This window comes from Sminthopsis crassicaudata, chromosome 5 (genome assembly GCF_048593235.1).
Source record: "Sminthopsis crassicaudata isolate SCR6 chromosome 5, ASM4859323v1, whole genome shotgun sequence".
Classification (NCBI taxonomy): domain Eukaryota; kingdom Metazoa; phylum Chordata; class Mammalia; order Dasyuromorphia; family Dasyuridae; genus Sminthopsis; species Sminthopsis crassicaudata.
The window spans coordinates 287,036,771-287,055,988 of record NC_133621.1 but is presented as its reverse complement, the minus strand read 5'-3'; the positions used below and the strand labels follow the sequence as shown (position 1 = coordinate 287,055,988).

At 37.7% G+C, this 19,218-nt stretch overlaps 1 protein-coding gene across 16 annotated transcripts in view; it reads left to right on the top strand.

The window, feature by feature from the left end:
- The first annotated feature begins 250 nt into the window (after positions 1-250).
- The window catches only part of ANKS1B (ankyrin repeat and sterile alpha motif domain containing 1B), a 1,348,742-nt gene continuing 1,329,774 nt past the window's right edge, over positions 251-19,218 (top strand). For all 16 annotated transcript variants that reach the window (XM_074267164.1, XM_074267169.1, XM_074267161.1 and 13 more), the window contains exon 1: positions 251-453. In XM_074267164.1, the coding sequence (XP_074123265.1) occupies positions 320-453 (134 nt within the window). In that variant the 5' untranslated portion in view covers positions 251-319. The remainder of the gene's footprint in view (positions 454-19,218) is intronic.

Sequence of the window (19,218 nt, the reverse complement as noted above, 5' to 3'; positions counted from 1 at the left end):
AGGGAATCTTCCTCCTCCGAGCTAGCACGCCCCCCCCCCCCCCTCAGAGATGGTTGAATTCCCCTCAGTAAAAGCTGCGCCCTGAAGAGGAAGAAGAGGAAGAGGAGGAGGGAGAGGTGGAGAAGGTAGAGAGGTGCTGGTGACTCTCCCGTCAGGCTGCAGGAATCTCTCCTTGACTGAAGCTTTCTCCTTATTTTAGGGTGGGGTGGGGAGGGGCGCTGGATTTTTTTTCGGGGGGGAGGGAGGGGCGGGAAGTAGGAGCATAAGGTGGGGAAAGAACTCCCCCTCGCCACCCTTCCCGGTGCGGGTGCGAGTGATTATGGGGAAGGACCAGGAGCTATTGGAAGCGGCTCGAACTGGAAATGTGGCTCTGGTGGAGAAACTCCTATCTGGGAGGAAAGGAGGGATCCTAGGCAGTGGTTCCGGGGCTCTGCCACTCTCCAGCCTGCTGAGGTAAGGACGTGCCCCCTTTCTTCCCCTTCTCCCCCAAGCCCCCCGACCCCACTCAATCAATGGGAGAAATAACCATCTTTCTGGTGCTCCTGGTGCTCGCTAGCTTCTAGAGCGGTATGTTTGGCTACGAGAAGGGGACATCTCTGTCTGGCTTCCAGGTAAACGTATCTTTGAGAAGCTCAGAGAAATTTGAGATGTTCCTCTCAGCAGTGCCTCGGTTGCTACTCTCTTCCCCTTCCCCTTCCTCCTGTCTCCCCCCACCCTCCACGGGATGCAGTGTGCAGAAGTCGTGCATCTTTATGGCATCTCTGGCTAAGAATTAGGATGCTTTTCTTGGGTATTTCCATAAATCGTGCTGATTATAGTTGCTGTTTCCAGCTTCGGCTCCCTCCTCCCATTCCCTCCCATTTAAATGAAATTGACAGGGAGTCGCAAGCTTGCACTTCCTTGGCAAAAGCCTCAGCCCGGAGCTGCTCTCCTCACTTGCAGGAGGCACGAGGTGGGCTCTGGCTCACGATTTCACCAAAAAGAAGAGAGAGTGAACCTTGGAAGGAGATGTCCCTGGTCCTGAAAGTGTGTGTGTGAAACTTGATGGAGTAGGTTAGGCAGCTGGGAGCCTGGGATTTCTCTGGACACAGCTGAGTGCAACTCAGTCATTATAAATATATATTTATCGGACTGAAAGGATCCGGATTTGGAGGAGAAGATCAAAGGCAGGCGATGGTAGAGGCATTTCATGGAGAGTTGTGGCAGGGAAAAAGATATTCTTACATTACTTTTGAAAAAAGGACGTGAGGGTCTGAATGCAGCTGGAGATGAGAGCGAGTGGGATGATTTACAAACGATGGACTCAATAAGAGTTGAACTAGTGGGCAAATGGATTTATGGGGAAGAGGCGGATCAGACTGGAAGCCAGGAAAATACCGACTACTGACTGGGTCAGGCAAGAAAACACGAGGCAGCATGAGGTGCTACCGAGTACTGAATTATGGAGTCCCGAGATCTGGGTTCAAATCTTAAGTTTGTCACTTGCTACCTGGATGACCTTGAGAAGGGGAAGGGAATAAGCATTTATATAACACCTACTACATGCCAGGCACTGTGCTGAACATGTGTCTCATTTGATCCTCACGACAACCCTTCAAGGTTGGTGCTGTTATCATCCCCATTTTTCACTTGAGGAAACTGGGGTTCAAAGAGGGTCCGTGACTTGCCCATTGTCACACAGTGACTAATCAGCTGAGTCTGACTTTGAACTTACAATAGCTGTCTTTGGGCAAATTATTAAACACAAGGCTTGGATTACATGGCCTTTAGACCTCTTCCACTTCTGGGTCTAGAGTGGACATATGTGGTATTCCATCTTTTTTTAGGCTCCATCTACTTTATTTATTCTGTATATGTGCATCTCTCCTCTCCTTTTCCTCTCCACTCTTTTCCCCTTTCTTTTCCATTCTTCCTCTCTGTCTCTATTTCTCTCTCTGTTTCTCTTTGTCTATCTCTCTGTCTCTGTTTCTCTCTCTCTCTCTCTCTCTCTCTCTCTCTCTCTCTCTCCATCTCTCTTTGCGTTTTTCTGTCTGTCTCTGTGTGTTTTTGTTTGTCTCTCTCCCTCCCTTCCTCTCTGTCTCTGTCTCTCTCTCTCTGTCTCTGTTTCCCTGTTTCTCTCTCTATCTGTTTCTCTGTCTCTCTTCTCTCTCTGCTTTCTCTCCCCCTTCTCTCTCTGTCTCTACGATCTCTCTTCCTCCTTCCCTCCCTCCCTCTCTGTCTCTCTGTCTCTCTGTCTCTCTGTCTCTCTGTCTCTCTCTCTCTCTCTCTCTCTCTCTCTCTCTCTCTCTCTCTCTCTCTCTCTATATATATATATATATATATATATATATATATATATATATATATATATATGTATATATATTTGTTCCACCAACTGTGTTAAAGATATTGAACCTCATTTATAAGAAAAGTAGTTTCCTAAAACTCTTTTTTGTTGTTTCCCAGCAAGTGCTTGTTACAAACTTTGTGCTATTCTTAGCTAAATAGTGGTCAACCGAAGATAACTTTCTAATTGCTTGCTTATGAGAGAAAAATCAAAATGCTTCTCTATGCATATATTTCTCGCTAGAAAGTAGAAGCAGAACTATGTAGTATAAAGAGTACTGTGCTTGGAGTCAGGAGGACCAGGCTTCAAATGTGACTTCTGACAATTTCTAGCTGTGTGACACCAGGCAAATCAGAGAACCTTTCTGAACTTCCAGCAACTGTTGAAAACTTATCTGCTAAGTGACTGTGTTCTTCATTGGTGTGGTTATTTCCCTCACTGATGAAATCATAGGCTCAATAGAATAAAATAAATTACTAAAGCTAGTGTCTTACCTCTGAGATTAATCTTCAGTCTGCTATCTTGTTCATACATAGTTCTTTATGTGTTTTCTCTCTCATTAGACTATCAGTTCTTTTAAAGTAGAAACTGATTTTGTTTTTCTTTGTATTTCCAGCACTTAGCACAGTTGGCACTTAAAAGTCACTCTTGATGGGGGTGGCTAGATGATACAATGGATAGAGTATCCACCTTGAAGTTAGAAGATCCAGAGTTCAAATCTGGCCTCAGACAGCTAAACTCTTATTAGCTGTGTGACCCTGAGCAAGTCACTTAATTCCAAATTGCCTCACCAAAAAATTTGTTCTCAACTTGAATAATTACAAAATTAATGAAAAAAGATGAATGGACATAGCAAAACAAAAAAAAATGGGGGGAGAAGGAGAGAAGTGAATATATTTCTTCATAGCAGTAAAACTTAATTAGAATTCAGTGTACAGAATGATCAATGGCTACTTCCATATAGTTACAAAATGTGGATGGTTCCTGGATGACTTGTAAATGGCACAATTTCACTGTCAAGTTTAAATTGGAGGACTATAAACCCCTCACACATCTCTATCTTGCTGCAGGTCCATTCATCATTCTTAGAAAGGCATAGTTTTTATACATAACATATACTTTTATTTGATTACAGGCATAATAGTGGCCTGTTTTTATGTACCTCATCAGAGGTAAAACCCTTTCATTTGACTTTACATGCAGTAATAGATAGGATACTAGGGCTAGACAGTTGAATACTCCAAGTGGAGTATAATGATAACTGATTTCCAGGGCAGGAGTAAAGTGGAGAAGGGACAACGACAAAGAAAGACTTGCTTAAGACCTTCTTAATGCTTCATTTTACCATGAAGAATGGTGCTTTAAAGTAGACATATTTATGATAATTCTTTTGATACTTAAAAAATTACCATTAATCCCCAAATATTGCCCAAATTTTCCTTTTAACTAAGTACAATTAAACAAAATAAGTCAATTCATTCACCTTGCCTGATGGTATATGTTCATCCCATATCTATAGTGTGTCTGTCTACCATAAGATGTGCAATAGTTCATCTTTAGCCCTCTAAGATCAGATTGGTTATTGCATCTATCTGAATTTTTCCTTCACATTCTCATGGTCAGTGTGTATTAGATTCTCTTGGTTCTTCTTACTTCCCTCTCTACCACTTCTAAAAAAGTCTCATATTTCTCTGAAATAAAAAACACAAGCTAAATTATTTTATGCTACTGAGGTCATTCTGCTTAATCTTAACTGTATCAATGCAAGACTTTTTTTAAAATTTCCTTGAGTTCCTAACTTTTGGCTTTTTAATATATCGTTATATTGCATTGGTATGCTCTAATTTGCTCAGTTTTTCTCCCAGTCAATAAGCACTACCTTTGTTTTAAGTTTCTGCTGCTATGAATTTGGTGCCATCTGTGGAACCTGGCTCTCTGCCTTGGATATCCTTGGGGTATATGGGTCATGATTTTTGCAAGCAATTGAAAATAGCCTTTCCCCAATTTCACTATTTTGGAAAAAGAAAGAGCAGGAGGAGGGGGTAGGATTAGATATCTTCTAACTCTCAATTTCTGATACTAAGGATAGTCAATTTTTTGAAAAAACACACCCAATCTTTGGTGATTGTTAGATACTAAATACAAGGCAAATTTGTAAAATAAAATAGTGTGTTTGATTTGAAAAGAATTTCTTTGGTTAGAAAAAGTATGGCTTTGTCACAAGGTGCTAATTTTTTTTTTGTACTCCTAAAAACAAAACAAAACAAAAACAGTTACAGAGAAAAGTTCCTAGAAGGATTTGTGAAAACAAAACTCCTCTCCTCCTCAGAGTTTTCTCTTCTATACAACATTTGATACTCTGCTCTTGAGAAAACTCACTGTGGAAAGGCAGTTTGGAGGTAGGTTTTCCTGTGGATGAGATGAAAACTCGCAAATGGCACGCAATTTTCATCATTCCATTATCACTTTAACAAATGGCTCACTTTTAGAGGAATTTAGTTATAGGGTAATGGAAAATTGGTTCATTTTTTTCTGATGAATCAAATCTAATTACTCATGAAATGTAATTTGTACAAGACTTTGAAGTTTGTGTGTCTCGGCATAACTTATCAAATGGATGAAGCCTTTCATTTGTGAGCTGGGTCACAGATGATACTAGATTGGGCATCTGGAGACCTGGGTCCTAACCTTGGGGAATCAAAATTTCTACATCTAGAAAATGAGAAACAGCTAGGTGGTGAAGTGGAAAGAGTGCAGGGCCTTGGAGTCAAGAGGACAATTAATAGCTGTGTGCCTGGGCCAATTACTTAACCCTGTTTGCCTCAGTTTCTTATCTGTAAAATGTAAAATGAGCTGGCAAACTACTCTGGTAGGTCTGCCAAGAAAACTCCAAATGAGATCGCAGAGACTTAAGCATGACTGAAAAGACTGGACAACAACAAAACCAGTGTCAGTTGAGGTGATCTCTCCCTATTTTAGAATTTTATGCTTATTTGTAATATGAGGCATTGGATGATATCTCAGGTCACTTTCAGTTCTAGATTATATGATCCTAATTCACTTTTAACCCTTTGTCATTAATTTTCCTATATGTAAAATAAGAGAGGTAGTTTGACTAGATCAAGGGTCTTTAACATTTTTGGGGGGTCATGATCTTCTCTAGCAGTCAAATGAACCCTCTGAAAAATAATGATTTGAAATAGCTAAAGCAAATGCTAGTTTTCAGTTAGACATGAATGAAAATATACACATGATTCCCCCTTCAATCTATCTCCTTGAAATTTGTCTTCTGATCCTTTGGGACTTTAGGTGAAGAATCCTTAGATTAGATTAATTAAGGACCCTTAAACGCTCTATATCCATGTGTCTAAGTTAGAAATGAGAGGCAGCATGGGAATAGTGCAAAACACTTGGACCCAGAGCCCTCAGATTCCTGGATCTGAGACCTGCCTTTAGCATTTAATAACTAGGTAACTTCAGGCACGTCATTTTACCTCTTAAGTTTTCTTGTCTTTCAAACAGTACTCTAATTGCCTCCTCTAAAGGGTTACTGGGAAGAAAGTATTTTGCCGTCCTCAACTCCGTATTATGAGGCAGCTTGCTATAGTAAATATAGTGTTGGACTTGGCAAGAGTTGGGTTTTAGCTGTTTAAAGTCTGGACTAATTAATCTCTCTGTGCCTCAGTTTCTTCATCTGAAATGTAAGAATGTAGAACCATAGTTTCAGAGCTGGAAAGAACCTTGAAAGGCCATTAACTTCATTTTACTCATGAGAAAACTGAGCCCTGGAAAGCTTAAGGGACTTGGACCATTAAGAGTTAGGAGGACCATAGGGCTAGTGTTTGAGGTAGAATGTGATCTCAGATTTTCCTGATTCCAGGTCCAGTGTCGTATTCATTATTCCAAAGTGCTTCTTGCTATACCATCCTGTTTCTTACATCGGAGGACCTCTAGGATTCTTTTTTAAGTCTATGATCCTATGAATAACTGAAAAAATGTGAGTTATTATTAATTTAAAATGCTCCAATGGATCGATGAACTCATCGATATGGACATTCCCGTCAGTGATGCAGATTGCAACTTATCCTTGACCGGCTATCCTGTCTGACTCTCCTGATGAGAATCCTTTGATGAGAGCATCCATGTTCTTCCATAACTTCTCGAGAAGGTCCATCCAATGTGCTAGAAGTTCACTTAGGTTTCTTCTGCCATTTCAAAGATATTATTTGTGGCACTTTGCTAAGTGTGGAGCTGTTTGTTTATTCCCTCTTATTCTATAGTCATGTGTTAATCTGACCCTTTTTGTACATACACTTTCTTGATATGATCCTTCCCTCTAGTTCTTTGAAGTTCTTCTTTAGGAATGTATATATGCATGTTTTTTTGAGCACATTTAAAATTTTATTTTTAAAAATAACAACAATATATTTTCTCCCATCCACCTGCCCTCTGCCTTCCTTTCCAAAGAAAAAGAAAATTCTTAACAAAGATAGGTGGTCAAATAAAACAAATTGCCCCATTGGTTATATTCCCTGGTTATATATTGTACTCCTGCCCATCAAGTCCTTCTCCACGGACTTCTATATGATTCTCATTTTTAATTGCTTGGAGATATTATTCACATATAAAAAAAAGATAAATTAAGGGTCCATTTTTAAATGATCTAACAATTTCATCTTTATTGATGGGTTTTCATTTAATTTTTCTTCACTTCCTCCATTTATTTTGGCCAAATACTACCATTCCCTTGTTGCCAATTTCCATGAGTATTCTTGGAAAAGCTAGCTGATTTAGGACTTTCCCAAAGATACTAATGATTGCCTTGTGTCAATTAAGTGTGCAAGAGCCATATGACTGGGAGCTAAAGTGTGTATCTGTGACTGTGCATTTTCCAAAAAAGAGTTTCGGAAGCCTGGAGCTATTACACAACTGTAGCAATGGTGTTTGAGGAAGTAGGTCAGCCGAGGTTGTGGTCATTTAATTACCCAGGCGAGCTCAGTCTCAGCACAGTTAACAGAACAGACCTGGGAGCTTATACTTAGGCAAAGTCATTCCAGATTTCAGGAAAAGCACCTCACTCTCCATTTCTAAAGAATATAATTACTAAGGATGTGGCCCTGGGAATTAACCGTCTGCCTCATGTAATGGGAATGAATTTTAGTCTGGGAAGCTGATTGTGAAATCTTTTGAGTTTTACTTGGTAGAAGGGACCCAAGAGGCTATCTAGCCCAACTCAGTCTCTGATATATCCTCTCTTCAATATGTACTATGGCAGGTCATCCAGCCAGCCTCTACTTGGCTACATCCTATGATGAAATATTTCAAGAACCTAGGCCATTTTAAATAACTTTTTTGAAATAGATTTTTATTAATGTCTTTGATTTTTTGTTACCCAGATTTTTGCCCCATAACCTTTACCCTCTCTCTTCCCAGAGACCCAGTCTTTCAATAAAAAAAAAAAAATTAAAGAAAAAGAGGGATAACAAAAAATCCCACAAAACCAACTGACATATTGAAAAAAATTGATACTGTATGGAAAATTCCACAGCCTCTCACCCCTCCTCCCCCCCTGCAAAGAAGTATGGAAATATCTTCTTAATCTCTCCTTTGGGGCCAAGTTTGTTCTTTATAATTTCCGAGCATCCATTTTCGATTGTTTTGTGGTTATTCTTACTATCTATATTATTATAATCACAATGTGTATTGGCTTCCGGGTTCTGCTCAATAATTTTTAGCGTTTCATACTTCTTTCTTATATTGAAAAAAATCTCTCTTGCTATAATTGGGGGTGATGGGAGGGACAGCATAGGGAAGCTGAAAAGGCATTAGATTAAGAGAAAACACAGCTGGCCATTGTATTACCAATGTGACCTTGGGTAATTGAATCAATGCACCAATCAACCAAATTACTTATGATTTTATATTTATACATGTATGTATAAAACATATATCTGTGTGTATACATATATACTGTGAATGTATACATACATGCATACATACATGTACATATCTGTGTATATATGTATATATTATACACATTTGTGTTTGCAATATACAAAACATTTTATAGCCTTGAACCCCCATTTATGCAAAGGAACAAGGAAAGAGATCTTCTCTTATCTTTTCTTCGGAACTCGACTCGTTCTTTATAATTTCCCAATATCTATTTTGCAAGAAATATTTCTTAAGCACCTCTGACACTTTGGGACACACAAAAACAAAAAAATTGAAACAAACCCTGCCCTCTGAACAACTTATAGAGTATTTGGTGATTAGGGGGAGATTACATAAGTATACAACATAATACATACATACATATACACACACATGCCAATTCAAGGTGATTTGTTGGGGGATGGTATAGTTCTCTGGGGAAGGGGGATCTCATGTAGAAGATGATAGAAATTGAAAGAATTTAGGGATTTCGAGAGGAGTGAAGTGAAGGTGGAATTGATGTGGAATGTGAAATATAATTCAAAGTATGGGGAACAGCTAACGCACAAGTACGGAGATGGGTTATGGAATCTTGGGTATGAGGAAAAGTAAAAAGGCTGGACAATAGAGTATGCAAAGAGCATGCTAAAACTGGAAAGTCAGACCTAACTGAATGATGACCACAATGTCCTTAAGCCCAGGTTACCTCAGTTTCCTCATCGGTAAAATGAGCTAGAGAAGGAAATGGCAAAATGCTCCAGTATCTCTGGTCATAAAGAGTTTGCTGTAAGTGAAATGATTAAACAACAGAGGTTGGGATTATGTTGTGAAAAGGGGTGAAAAAGAAACAGAGGATAAGTCTTGATCTTTCTTGGTCTTACTTCTCTTGTTTATAAAATGAGAGGGTTGAATGCAATGACCCATATGGTTCCTTTTGGTTCTGACTCTATGAGGCAGCTATTTGGCAAAGTGGATGGAGTGTTGGATTTGGGAAGATATTTTTGAATACTTATATCTCAGGTATTCCATGTGGGATTTAGGGCAAGTCCCTTCTTCTTTCTCAATTTCTCTTTCTTCATCTATAAGATGAAGGAAATAGCAATATCTAGCTCATAGAGTAGATAAAATAACACGTACAAAGTGCTCTGTAAGAGTGAATGGTAACTTATTATTATTATTCAAGCTATGATGAGCATCAGCCTTGAGTGCAGGACTTGCATCTAATACATCCTGGTTGTGTGATCCTGGGCAGATCACTAAAACTCCCAGTGCTCCCAGGCCACTCACCAGGACTGTAAATTGCAGAGAAGGTACAGACACACATTGGTAGAGAGAATTCCTCACCTGGGAGTTTCCCACAGCAAGGAAATCACAGATCTAATCGTTTTATCCTTTTCCTACCTAGATTGTAATTCTTCTTCCTCCCCAACTTCTAACCCGAGGTGCAATACTGAATCAATATAATATTCTAGAAACTAGCTCTTTGAATATCTGAAGACAACTTTCATGTCCTCCCTAAGGCTTTTTCTTTCTTTCTCTCAAGGTTACACATCTCTGTTTTCTTAAATTGTTTTTTATGTGATAGAGTTGCTACACCTTTCATCATGCTGGTCAATTTTCTTTGCATGTGTTCCCCTTCAAATGTGTTGTCCAGAACACTCCCAAATTCTCATGACAATCTTTGGTCTGTGCTGGGACATCCTTGGTCTGAATACTTTTGTCCTACTAAATATGCTCAAATCTCTTTAATCTTTACGAAATCTTCGTTTTCACCCCTGTTCTCATACAATTATAGCATATATTTATTTATTTTTTTCCCTGAGGCTGGGATTAAGTGACTTGCCCAGGGTCACACAGCTAGGAAGTGTTAAGTGTCTGAGATCACATTTGAACTCGGGTCCTCCTGAATTCAGGGCTGGTGCTCTATCCACTGCGCCACCTAGGTGCTCCCTAGCATATATTTATAATATATATGTTTATTTACTTCTGTCAATTACAAATTTCTTGAAGTTGTCTATTGACTTCCATTACTTCCTCACCATCTACTCCTTTGGCAGTGCTCTATAAATTGCTGTTTATCTCCAATTATCTAATGATCCCTGGAAATGAAAGTTAATTTTGACCTCCTCCTTAATGGATGTCTCCAAGCAGAGGATGGACACCTGTGGAACATAGGGCTTCCTTTCCTAGTACAGGTTGGACCGGATAGCTACAGAGATTCCTCCCAACCCTTAATTTTGTAATCTTGTGAAAGATTACCAAGAACTCCTAATTTCCAGGCCCAACAGCCTTGTAGTTCCTGACCTCCCTACAGCTCCTCCTTCTCTCAGCATACACTTCCTCACTCAGGAAATTCCTGGGGTTCCTTGTTGCTTCTCTGATCAAACATATTGCTTAATTTTTAGTGTTTAAAACTGATGGAAACCAAGTCCTAACCCACTTTTATAACTTTGTCATGCATTATTCCCCTCAAGAACTCCAATCCAACCAATTATTCCTTATCCCTTCTACTCCAAGTCCTATTTCTGTACTTTTGTCATCAGCTATTTCTTATGGCCAGAATGCACTCTTTTCATCTCTGCCTCTTGAAATTTCCTGGTTTCCTTCAGGATTTATAACTTTTGATACTTTCTATATAAGTAAGGTCTTTCTGATTTCTTCAGTTGCTTCCTCCCTCCATTTTTTATCTAGAATGCATATATCTGTATATGTAATGTTGGGGTCTTGCATTAGAATATAAGCTCTTTGCTTATATTCTCTTTGAAGACAGCTGGTGTTTCACTTTTGTCCTTGTCTCCCTGATACACTATAAGCTATCACTTTAAATTCTTATTGATTGATGATTCAGATAATGATGATTTCTTGGTTCATCTTCTATGTTTGTAATCAATCTTTCCCTTTCTCCTTTGCTTTTTCTTCATTTTTTTCCTGACCCTTTGGTGCCTAACGTTCTGTAATTGGTCCTTTTCTCCGTCTACTTTCTTGTCATTGACCATCCCTTCTTCCCATAATTACAGCTATCATTTCTATGCAGAAAACTCCTACTTTGTATTTCTAGTTTTGAATTCTCCTAGCTCCAGATCTGAATCTTTAGTTTCATATAAAACATTTTGATATAGCTACTTAATGGTGCCTCATGATTACTATATCCATACTTATCCAAGGGAAAAAACACTGGCTGGAGGATCAGAAGAGCCTGGGTATACAACTTGGTGTTGCTATCAACTAGCTTAGCATAGTGGAAAAAAGCATGTTATTAGTCCTTTCTTCTTCTTTTTTTTTAATCACCTTTATCTCTTGGGAGGAATTGTCTATATCTGTAGGCAATGACTTCTGTCCTTCCAGATGACTTCAGTTCAAACAGGAATGGGACCTATCTTCAGTTGGGCTCAATGGTGATGATGGACTTGCTGAGGAGACCAGCTTCTAAATTGGCAAGGAAACTGAATGAAAAATGCTTATTGTGGTGAAAGCACATGGCAAACTACTGCATGGTGAATGAATATAGTCAAAGGAGAATCCAGTGCCACATAGTAGTAGTTAATCCTTTCTTATTTTTTTCCCCTGAGGCAATTGAGGTTAAGTGACTTGTTCCAGTTCACACAGCTAGGAAGTGTTAAGTGTCAGAAGTCACATTTGAACTCAGATCCTCCTGGCTTCAGAGCTAGTGCTCTATTCACTGAACTACCCAGCTGCCCCTAGTCCTTCGTTCTTAAAAAAAAGACCATTGACATTAAGAAGGTGATACATTACAAGTGAATCTAAAACCACCAAGACTGCAAAGTCATCGGTCTCACTTTCTTCTCCAGAATCATGGGAGTCCAATGGCAAGATAAAGATCAGGATGACTAGTGATGACCCCAGATGCAATGAGAGACCTTGTTTTTTTTAAAGCTGAGGGCTTTCTTAGATCTCACTTTCTCTAAGGCAACACCCATTCAGTGCTTAAGGCTAAGTAAAAATGGAAGCCAAAGATGAACTAATTTGCCTTCACTAAAGAATCAACCTGGCAGGAAAGGACCCTCAGCTTTAGAGCAATGAAGAACCAATATCTGGAAGACCTATATTCAAATCCTTTCTCGCATGTACCCTTGTTTTTGGATCCTAAGCAATTCACTTCCTCTCTTTTCAGCTTTAGTTTACTCGTCTGTAAAAGTGGGACAATAATATCTCTAACACTTATTTGAGGTGGATTTTATGATATTCAAGTGAGATAATGTATATAAAATGCTTTGAAAATCTTAAAAGTATTTAATAAATGTCAGTTGGTATCTAAAAATTCTTGGGAAAGTAATTTAACTTCTCTGATGGGTGTCAATTTCCTCATCTATCATTTCTTTCTTCAGATCCTATTTTCCCTTTCTGAATTCCTTACTGCTTCTTGTCAGAAACACCTTCTATTTCGCATTTCCCATGTTCATAACCTTAAACATATCTTAGGCTTGTCCAGCTTTCTAGCCTCTCATCTCTGTTCCGTTGACAAGTTGAATTGGATCTAATTCCTCTGGAATTTTTGTATCCTTTGCCAGCCTTTTAGTCACATAGCTGCCATCTTAATTCAGGCACTCACCTGTACTATTGCAATAACCTGTTACCTGTCTTCTTGTCCAGCTAAACAGGCTTTCTTATTGTTTCTCACACAATATACTCTATTTACTAACTCTGTGTCTTTACCCAGGCTATCCTCTATTCCTAGGATGCATTCCCTCCTTGCTTCTACCTCCCCCAAATCACTAGTCTCTTTTAAGATTGATTTTGAGCAAAGGGATGCACTGGTAAAGTATTTAACAACCAGCTATTGGGATGGTGGTGGTGGTGTGAAGAATGTACACAGGACATACTTTTAAGTTTAATATTCATGGAGCATCTAGATGGTTCAGTGGATAGAGTAATGGACTTGAAGTTAGGAGAACCTGAGTTAGCATCCTGTCTCAGACACTTAATATAACTAATTGCACTTATCCCCAATTGCTTTGCAAATAGGTTTTATTAACTATTTCTCCAAAGCTTTCTTAAGTCTAGACAAAATAGCAATCTATTCCTAATTATTAATTGATTAATAATTAATCCTTAAGTCTTAATCAAGTATTTGCTGTTGCTGTGTAAATGCTCACACAGGCTCTAGCCCACCTTTGCCAAGCACCACCTTTGGCAGGAAACCTTTCCTGACTCTTCGAGCTCTAGTGTCTTCTAAAAATTGCTTTGTGTTTATTTCATATGTTATTATGTATGTAAATCTTGTCTCCCTCAATTGAATATATATTCCTGGAAGGCTTAGCACATTATAGGTACAAGGTAGCATAGTGAGTAGTGAGCCAAGGGAGCATATGGCAGATACAAAGTGGACAGCGAGCCAGGCTTGAGACCAAGAAGAGTTGCATTGTAATCCAGCCTACGATTCTTACTGCTGTGTGAATCAGGGCGAGTCACACAACTTGTTTGCCTCAGTTTTCCCATCTATAAAATGAGGATGATAATAGCACCTGTCTTCCCGAGTTATTGTGAGAATCTAATGAGGTAATAAAGTACTTTGTAAACGTTAAAGCATTATGTAAATGCTAAATATTATTATTATTTACTACCTTCCTGGATCACACTGCCCTATAGCCTTCCAACATTTTTTTTCTGTCTTGACTCCCCTCCCTTTCTAATTTATCCTTCAAATGAAACCTGACTTCAAAGACATTCTGTTCTGGGGGAAGGAAAAAGGTATTTTTTCCACACACAGAGATTAGCAAAAATGAACCAATTTGAGGAGGGAATGAAAGTGCTAGTCCTTGGAGGGAGGGTGGTAGACAGGGAAAGTCAGTGTTTGAATAATCCTTTAGGAAAGATATTAGTCCTTGTTTTAAAATAATTTAAAAATTTTTTAGTCTCAAGATAATTAACTTATTTTGGAATTTATTTAGTATTTTACTTTTTCCCCAGTTACAAGCAAATATTTTAAATTCATTTTTAAAACTTTGAGCCCCAAATTCTCTGTCTTCTTCCCTTGCCTCCCTCCCCATTGAGAAAGCAAGCAATTGGACATAGGTGTAGGCATGCATATTAGTCATGTTGTGAAAGAAAACAGACCAAAAAAAAAAAAACAACCACCTCAGGAAAAATAAAGTATAAAACTATGCTACAATCTGCATTCAGACCCAATAAGTTCTTTCTCTGGGGTTGTCATAAGTCCTTCAGAGTTATCTTGCTTCATTGTATTGCTGAGAATAGCTAAGACTCTCACAGCTGATCATCTTGCAATCTTCTTGTCACTTTGTACATAGAATATTTCATTTTTCAACAGCTCATGTAAGGGTATCCAGGTTTTTCTGAGAGCATTCTGTTAATCATCTCTTGTAGCATAATAATTTTCCATCAAATCACATAGCACAATTTACTCAGCTATCCCCCAATTTATGGGCATCCCTTTAATTTATAATTCTTTGCTACCAGAAAAGAGCTAATCTAAATATTTTTGTACATATAGGTCCTTTTCCTTTTTTATCTCTTTTGGGATATAGGCCTAATAGTGGTATTACTAGGGTTTATATAATCTATTCATAGCTTTATAGCCTTTTGGGCATAGTTCTCCAATTGCTCTATGTGGGGCAGCTGGATGACACAGTGGATAGGAAACCAGCCCTGGATTTAGAAAGACCAAATTGCTCTAGAGAGTGACTAATTTGGTTCACAACTCTACCAACAATGCATTAATAGCTCATTTCCCCCACATTCCCTCCAACATTTGTCATTTTCATTTTTTGTCCTATTATATACGATCTAATGGATATGAAGTACTTACCTCAGAATTGTTTTAATTTGCATTTCTCCAGTCAATAATGAGTTAGAGGGGGGTGGAGCCAAGATGGCAGAGGGTAGACAGGACTTGCCCTGAACTCTTCCTGACTTCCCTTAGAATCAGTACGAGGTTAAGCCTCTGGATGTATTTTGGAGTGAGAGAACCCACAAATATTTGGAGTGTAACAAATTTCTACCAGAAGATATCTTGGAAAGACTTCAGGAAAGGTCTGGCTCAATTGGGCAGAGTGGGGAGGGGACACAGCCCAGTAGAGATACAGTGCAGGGTGGCCCATGGCTGAGAGGCCCCATGTGGGTAATCTAGTAGAAGGCTTTTAGTCAAAATACAGCAGCACTTGTTGTTCTGTCCTGGTTCAAAATCAACAGACTAACGGTGAGACCTCCAACATAACTACAGAAAGCAAATAGTGAGTCCCTGAATCCTAGCATAACAAATGGCACTTGGTGATCCAGGGCAGAATAAAACTCCAATTGATCTCAGGACAACTTCTCCTTTGCCTTGGGAATAAACCTCAACCTTCAAAAATAAGCAAAACAGCAAAGAAGAGCTCTGACCATAGATAACTATTGTGGTGATAGAAGAACAGACCTCAAATCCTGAGGACACAAAGGCAAAATAGCTCCAAAAGAAGCCTCAAAGGGTGATATGAGTTGCTCTCCAACTCAAAAGGCTCTCTTGGAAGAATTCAAAAAGACTATTAAAAGAGAGTTAGAAGAAAAATGGGAAAGGGAATAAGAACTTTGGAAAAGGAAAATGAGAGCAAAGGAAAAGGAAATGAGAACATTTTTTCATACAGCTATAGTTCACTTTGATTAAATTATTTAAAAGTTTCATATCTTTTCATCATTTATCAATTGGGGAATGGCTCATTTAAAAAAATAAATTTAACTCAATTCTCTATATGTTTGAGAAATGAGACCTTTGTCAGAGAAACTTTCTTCAATTTTTTCATAATTACTAATGCTAATTCTATTTCCCCACATTTATTCTCTTCTGTCTCTCCTTTCATCCTGTCTCTCCTCAAGTGTTTTGCTTCTGATTACCCCTTCCCTCATCTGCCCTCCCTTTTATCACTCCCCCCTTCTATTGTCCCCTTTCCTTCCTATTTTCCTATAGAGTAAGATAAAGTTCTGTACTCAATTGAATATGTATGTTATTCTCTCTTTGAACCAATTCTGATGAGAGTGAGGTTCACTCAATCCTCTTGACCTCCCCCTTCTTCCCCTCTACTGTAAAAACAATTTCTTGCCTCTTTTATGAAAGATAATTTGTCATTTCTTTCTTTTTCTTTCTCTTTTCCCCAGTACATTTTTAAATTTATTTTTTGATACCATCACTTCATATTCTGTGTCCTCTGTATGTGTATACATACATATATATGTACATATATATATATGTATATATATATATATATAGAGAGAGAGAGAGAGAGAGAGAGACACACACACACATATATTACTTCTTTTTTTATTAATTTTATAATTCTAACATTTTTGACAGTACATATGTATAGGTATTTTTTTTTTACAACATTATTCCTTGTACTCCCTTCTGTTCCGAATTTTTCCCCTCCTTCCCTCCACCCCCTCCCCTAGATGGCAGGCATTCCCATACATATTAAATATGTTATAGCATATCCTAGGTACAATATAAAATATATGTGCAGAACCAAATTTTTGTTATTGTTGTTGTTGCAAAGGAAGAATTGGATTCAGAAGGTAAAAATAACCTGGGGAGAAAAATAAACAAACAAAAATGCTAACAGTTTACACTCATTTCCCAGTGTTCCTTCTCTGGGTGTAGCTGATTCTGTCTATCATTGATCAATTGGAATTGGATTAGCTCTTCTCTATGTTGAAGATATCCACTTCCATCAGAATATATCCTCATATAGTATTGTTGTTGAAGTGTATAATGATCTAGTTCTGCTCATTTCACTCAGCATCAGTTGATGTAAGTCTCTCCAAGCCTGTCTGTATTCCTCCTGTTGGTCATTTCTTACAGAGCAATAATATTCCATAACCTTCATATACCATAATTTACCCGACCATTCTCCAATTGAAGGACATCCATTCATCTTCCAGCTTCTAGCCACTATGAAAAGGGCTGCCACAAATATTTTGGCACATACAGGTCCCTTTCCCTTCTTTAGTATTTCCTTGGGATATAAGCCCAGTAGTAGCACTGCTGGATCAAAAGGTATGCACAGTTTGATAATTTTTGGGCATAATTCCAGATTGCTCTCCAGAATGGTTGGATTCTTTCACAACTCCTCCATCAGTGTCCCAGTTTTCCCATATCCCCTCCAACATTCATCATTATTTGTTCCTGTCATCTTAGCCAATCTGACAGGTGTGCAGTGGTATCTCAGAATTGTCTTAATTTGCATTTCTCTGATCAATAGTGATTTGGAACACTCTTTCATATGAATGGAAATAGTTTCAATTTCATCATCTGAAAATTGTTTGTTCATATCCTTTGACCATTTATCAATTGGAGAATGGCTTGATTTCTTATAAATTAGAGTCAATTCTCTGTATATTTTGGAGATGAGGCCTTTATCAGAACCTTTAACTGTAAAAATGTTTTCCAAATTTGTTACTTCTCTTATAATCTTGTTTGCATTAGTTTTGTTTGTACAAAAGCTTCTTAATTTGATGTAATCAAAATTTTCTATTTTGTGATCAATAATGATCTCTAGTTCTCCTTTGGTCACAAATTCCTTCCTCCTCCACAAGTCTGAGAGGTAAACTATCCTATGTTCCTCTAATTTATTTATGATTTCGTTCTTTATGCCTAAATCTTGGACCCATTTTGATCTTATCTTAGTATGTGGTGTTAAATGTGGGTCCATGCCTAGTTTCTGCCATACTAATTTCCAGTTTTCCCAGCAGTTTTTGTCAAATAATGAATTCTTATCCCAAAAGTTGGGATCTTTGGGTTTGTCAAAACATATATTCCTTCTAACTGCCCTATTAATAAGAAAATTCTTGTAGGTATCAACTTGCTATGTAGGAATGTAAATCATTTAACCTTATTTATTTAACCTTATTAACATTTATGACATCCCTTTTTTTTTTTTTTTTTTTTTTTTTTTTTTTTTTTGTTTGTTTCTCTTGAGTCTTGTATCTGAAAGTCAAACTTTCTATTCAGCTCTGGTCTTTTCATCAGGAATGCTTGAAAGTGCTCTATGTCATTGAATATTTACTCCCCCACTGAAAAATTATACTCAGTTTTGATGGATATGTGATTCTTGGTTGTAAGCCTAACTCCTTTGTCCTCTGCAATAACATATTCTAAGCCTTCTGATTCTTTAATGTAGAAGCTACTAAATCTTGAATCATTCTGATTGTGACTTCATGATAGCGAATTGTTTATTTCTGGATGCTTGCAATATTCTTGACTTGGGAGATCTGGAATTTGGCTATAGCATTCCTTTTCGTTTTTTTATTTCTTTCAGGTGATAATCAGTGTATTCTTTCAATATCTATTTTACCTTTTGGTTCTATAATATTAGGACATTTTTCCTTGATAATTTCTTGAAATATGATGTTTAATCTCTTTTTTTGATCATGGCTTTCAGGTAGTCCAATAATATTAAAATTATTGTTAATTTTAACTTTAATTTTATCCCTCATAGGTCTATTTTCCAGGTCAGTAGTTTTTCCAATGAGATATTTCACAATATCTTCAATTTTTCATTCTTTTGGCTTTGATTGTTTTGTTTTTTAATTAAGTCATTAGCTTCCTTTTGGTTAATTCTAATTTTTAAGGAATTATTTTCTTCACTGATCTTTTGGACTTCCTTTTCTATTTGGCCAATTCTACTTTTTAAGGAATTTTTTTTCAGGTAACTCTCTTTTTGTTACTCTCTTTCCATTTGGTCAGTTCTGCTTTTTAAAGCATTATTCTTCTCACTAACTTTTGTATTTCTTTTAAAATTTGGCCTAGTCTGTTTGTTAAGATGTTATTTTCTTCAATATTTTTTGTGTCTCCTTTAACAACCTATTGACTTGTTTTTTTTTTTTTTTATGATTTTTTACATCACTCTCATTTTACCTTGTATTTTTTTCCTCTACCTCTCTTACTTGATTTTCAAAATCCTTTTTGAGCTCTTACATGGCCTGATACCAACTTACATTTTTTCTGGGAG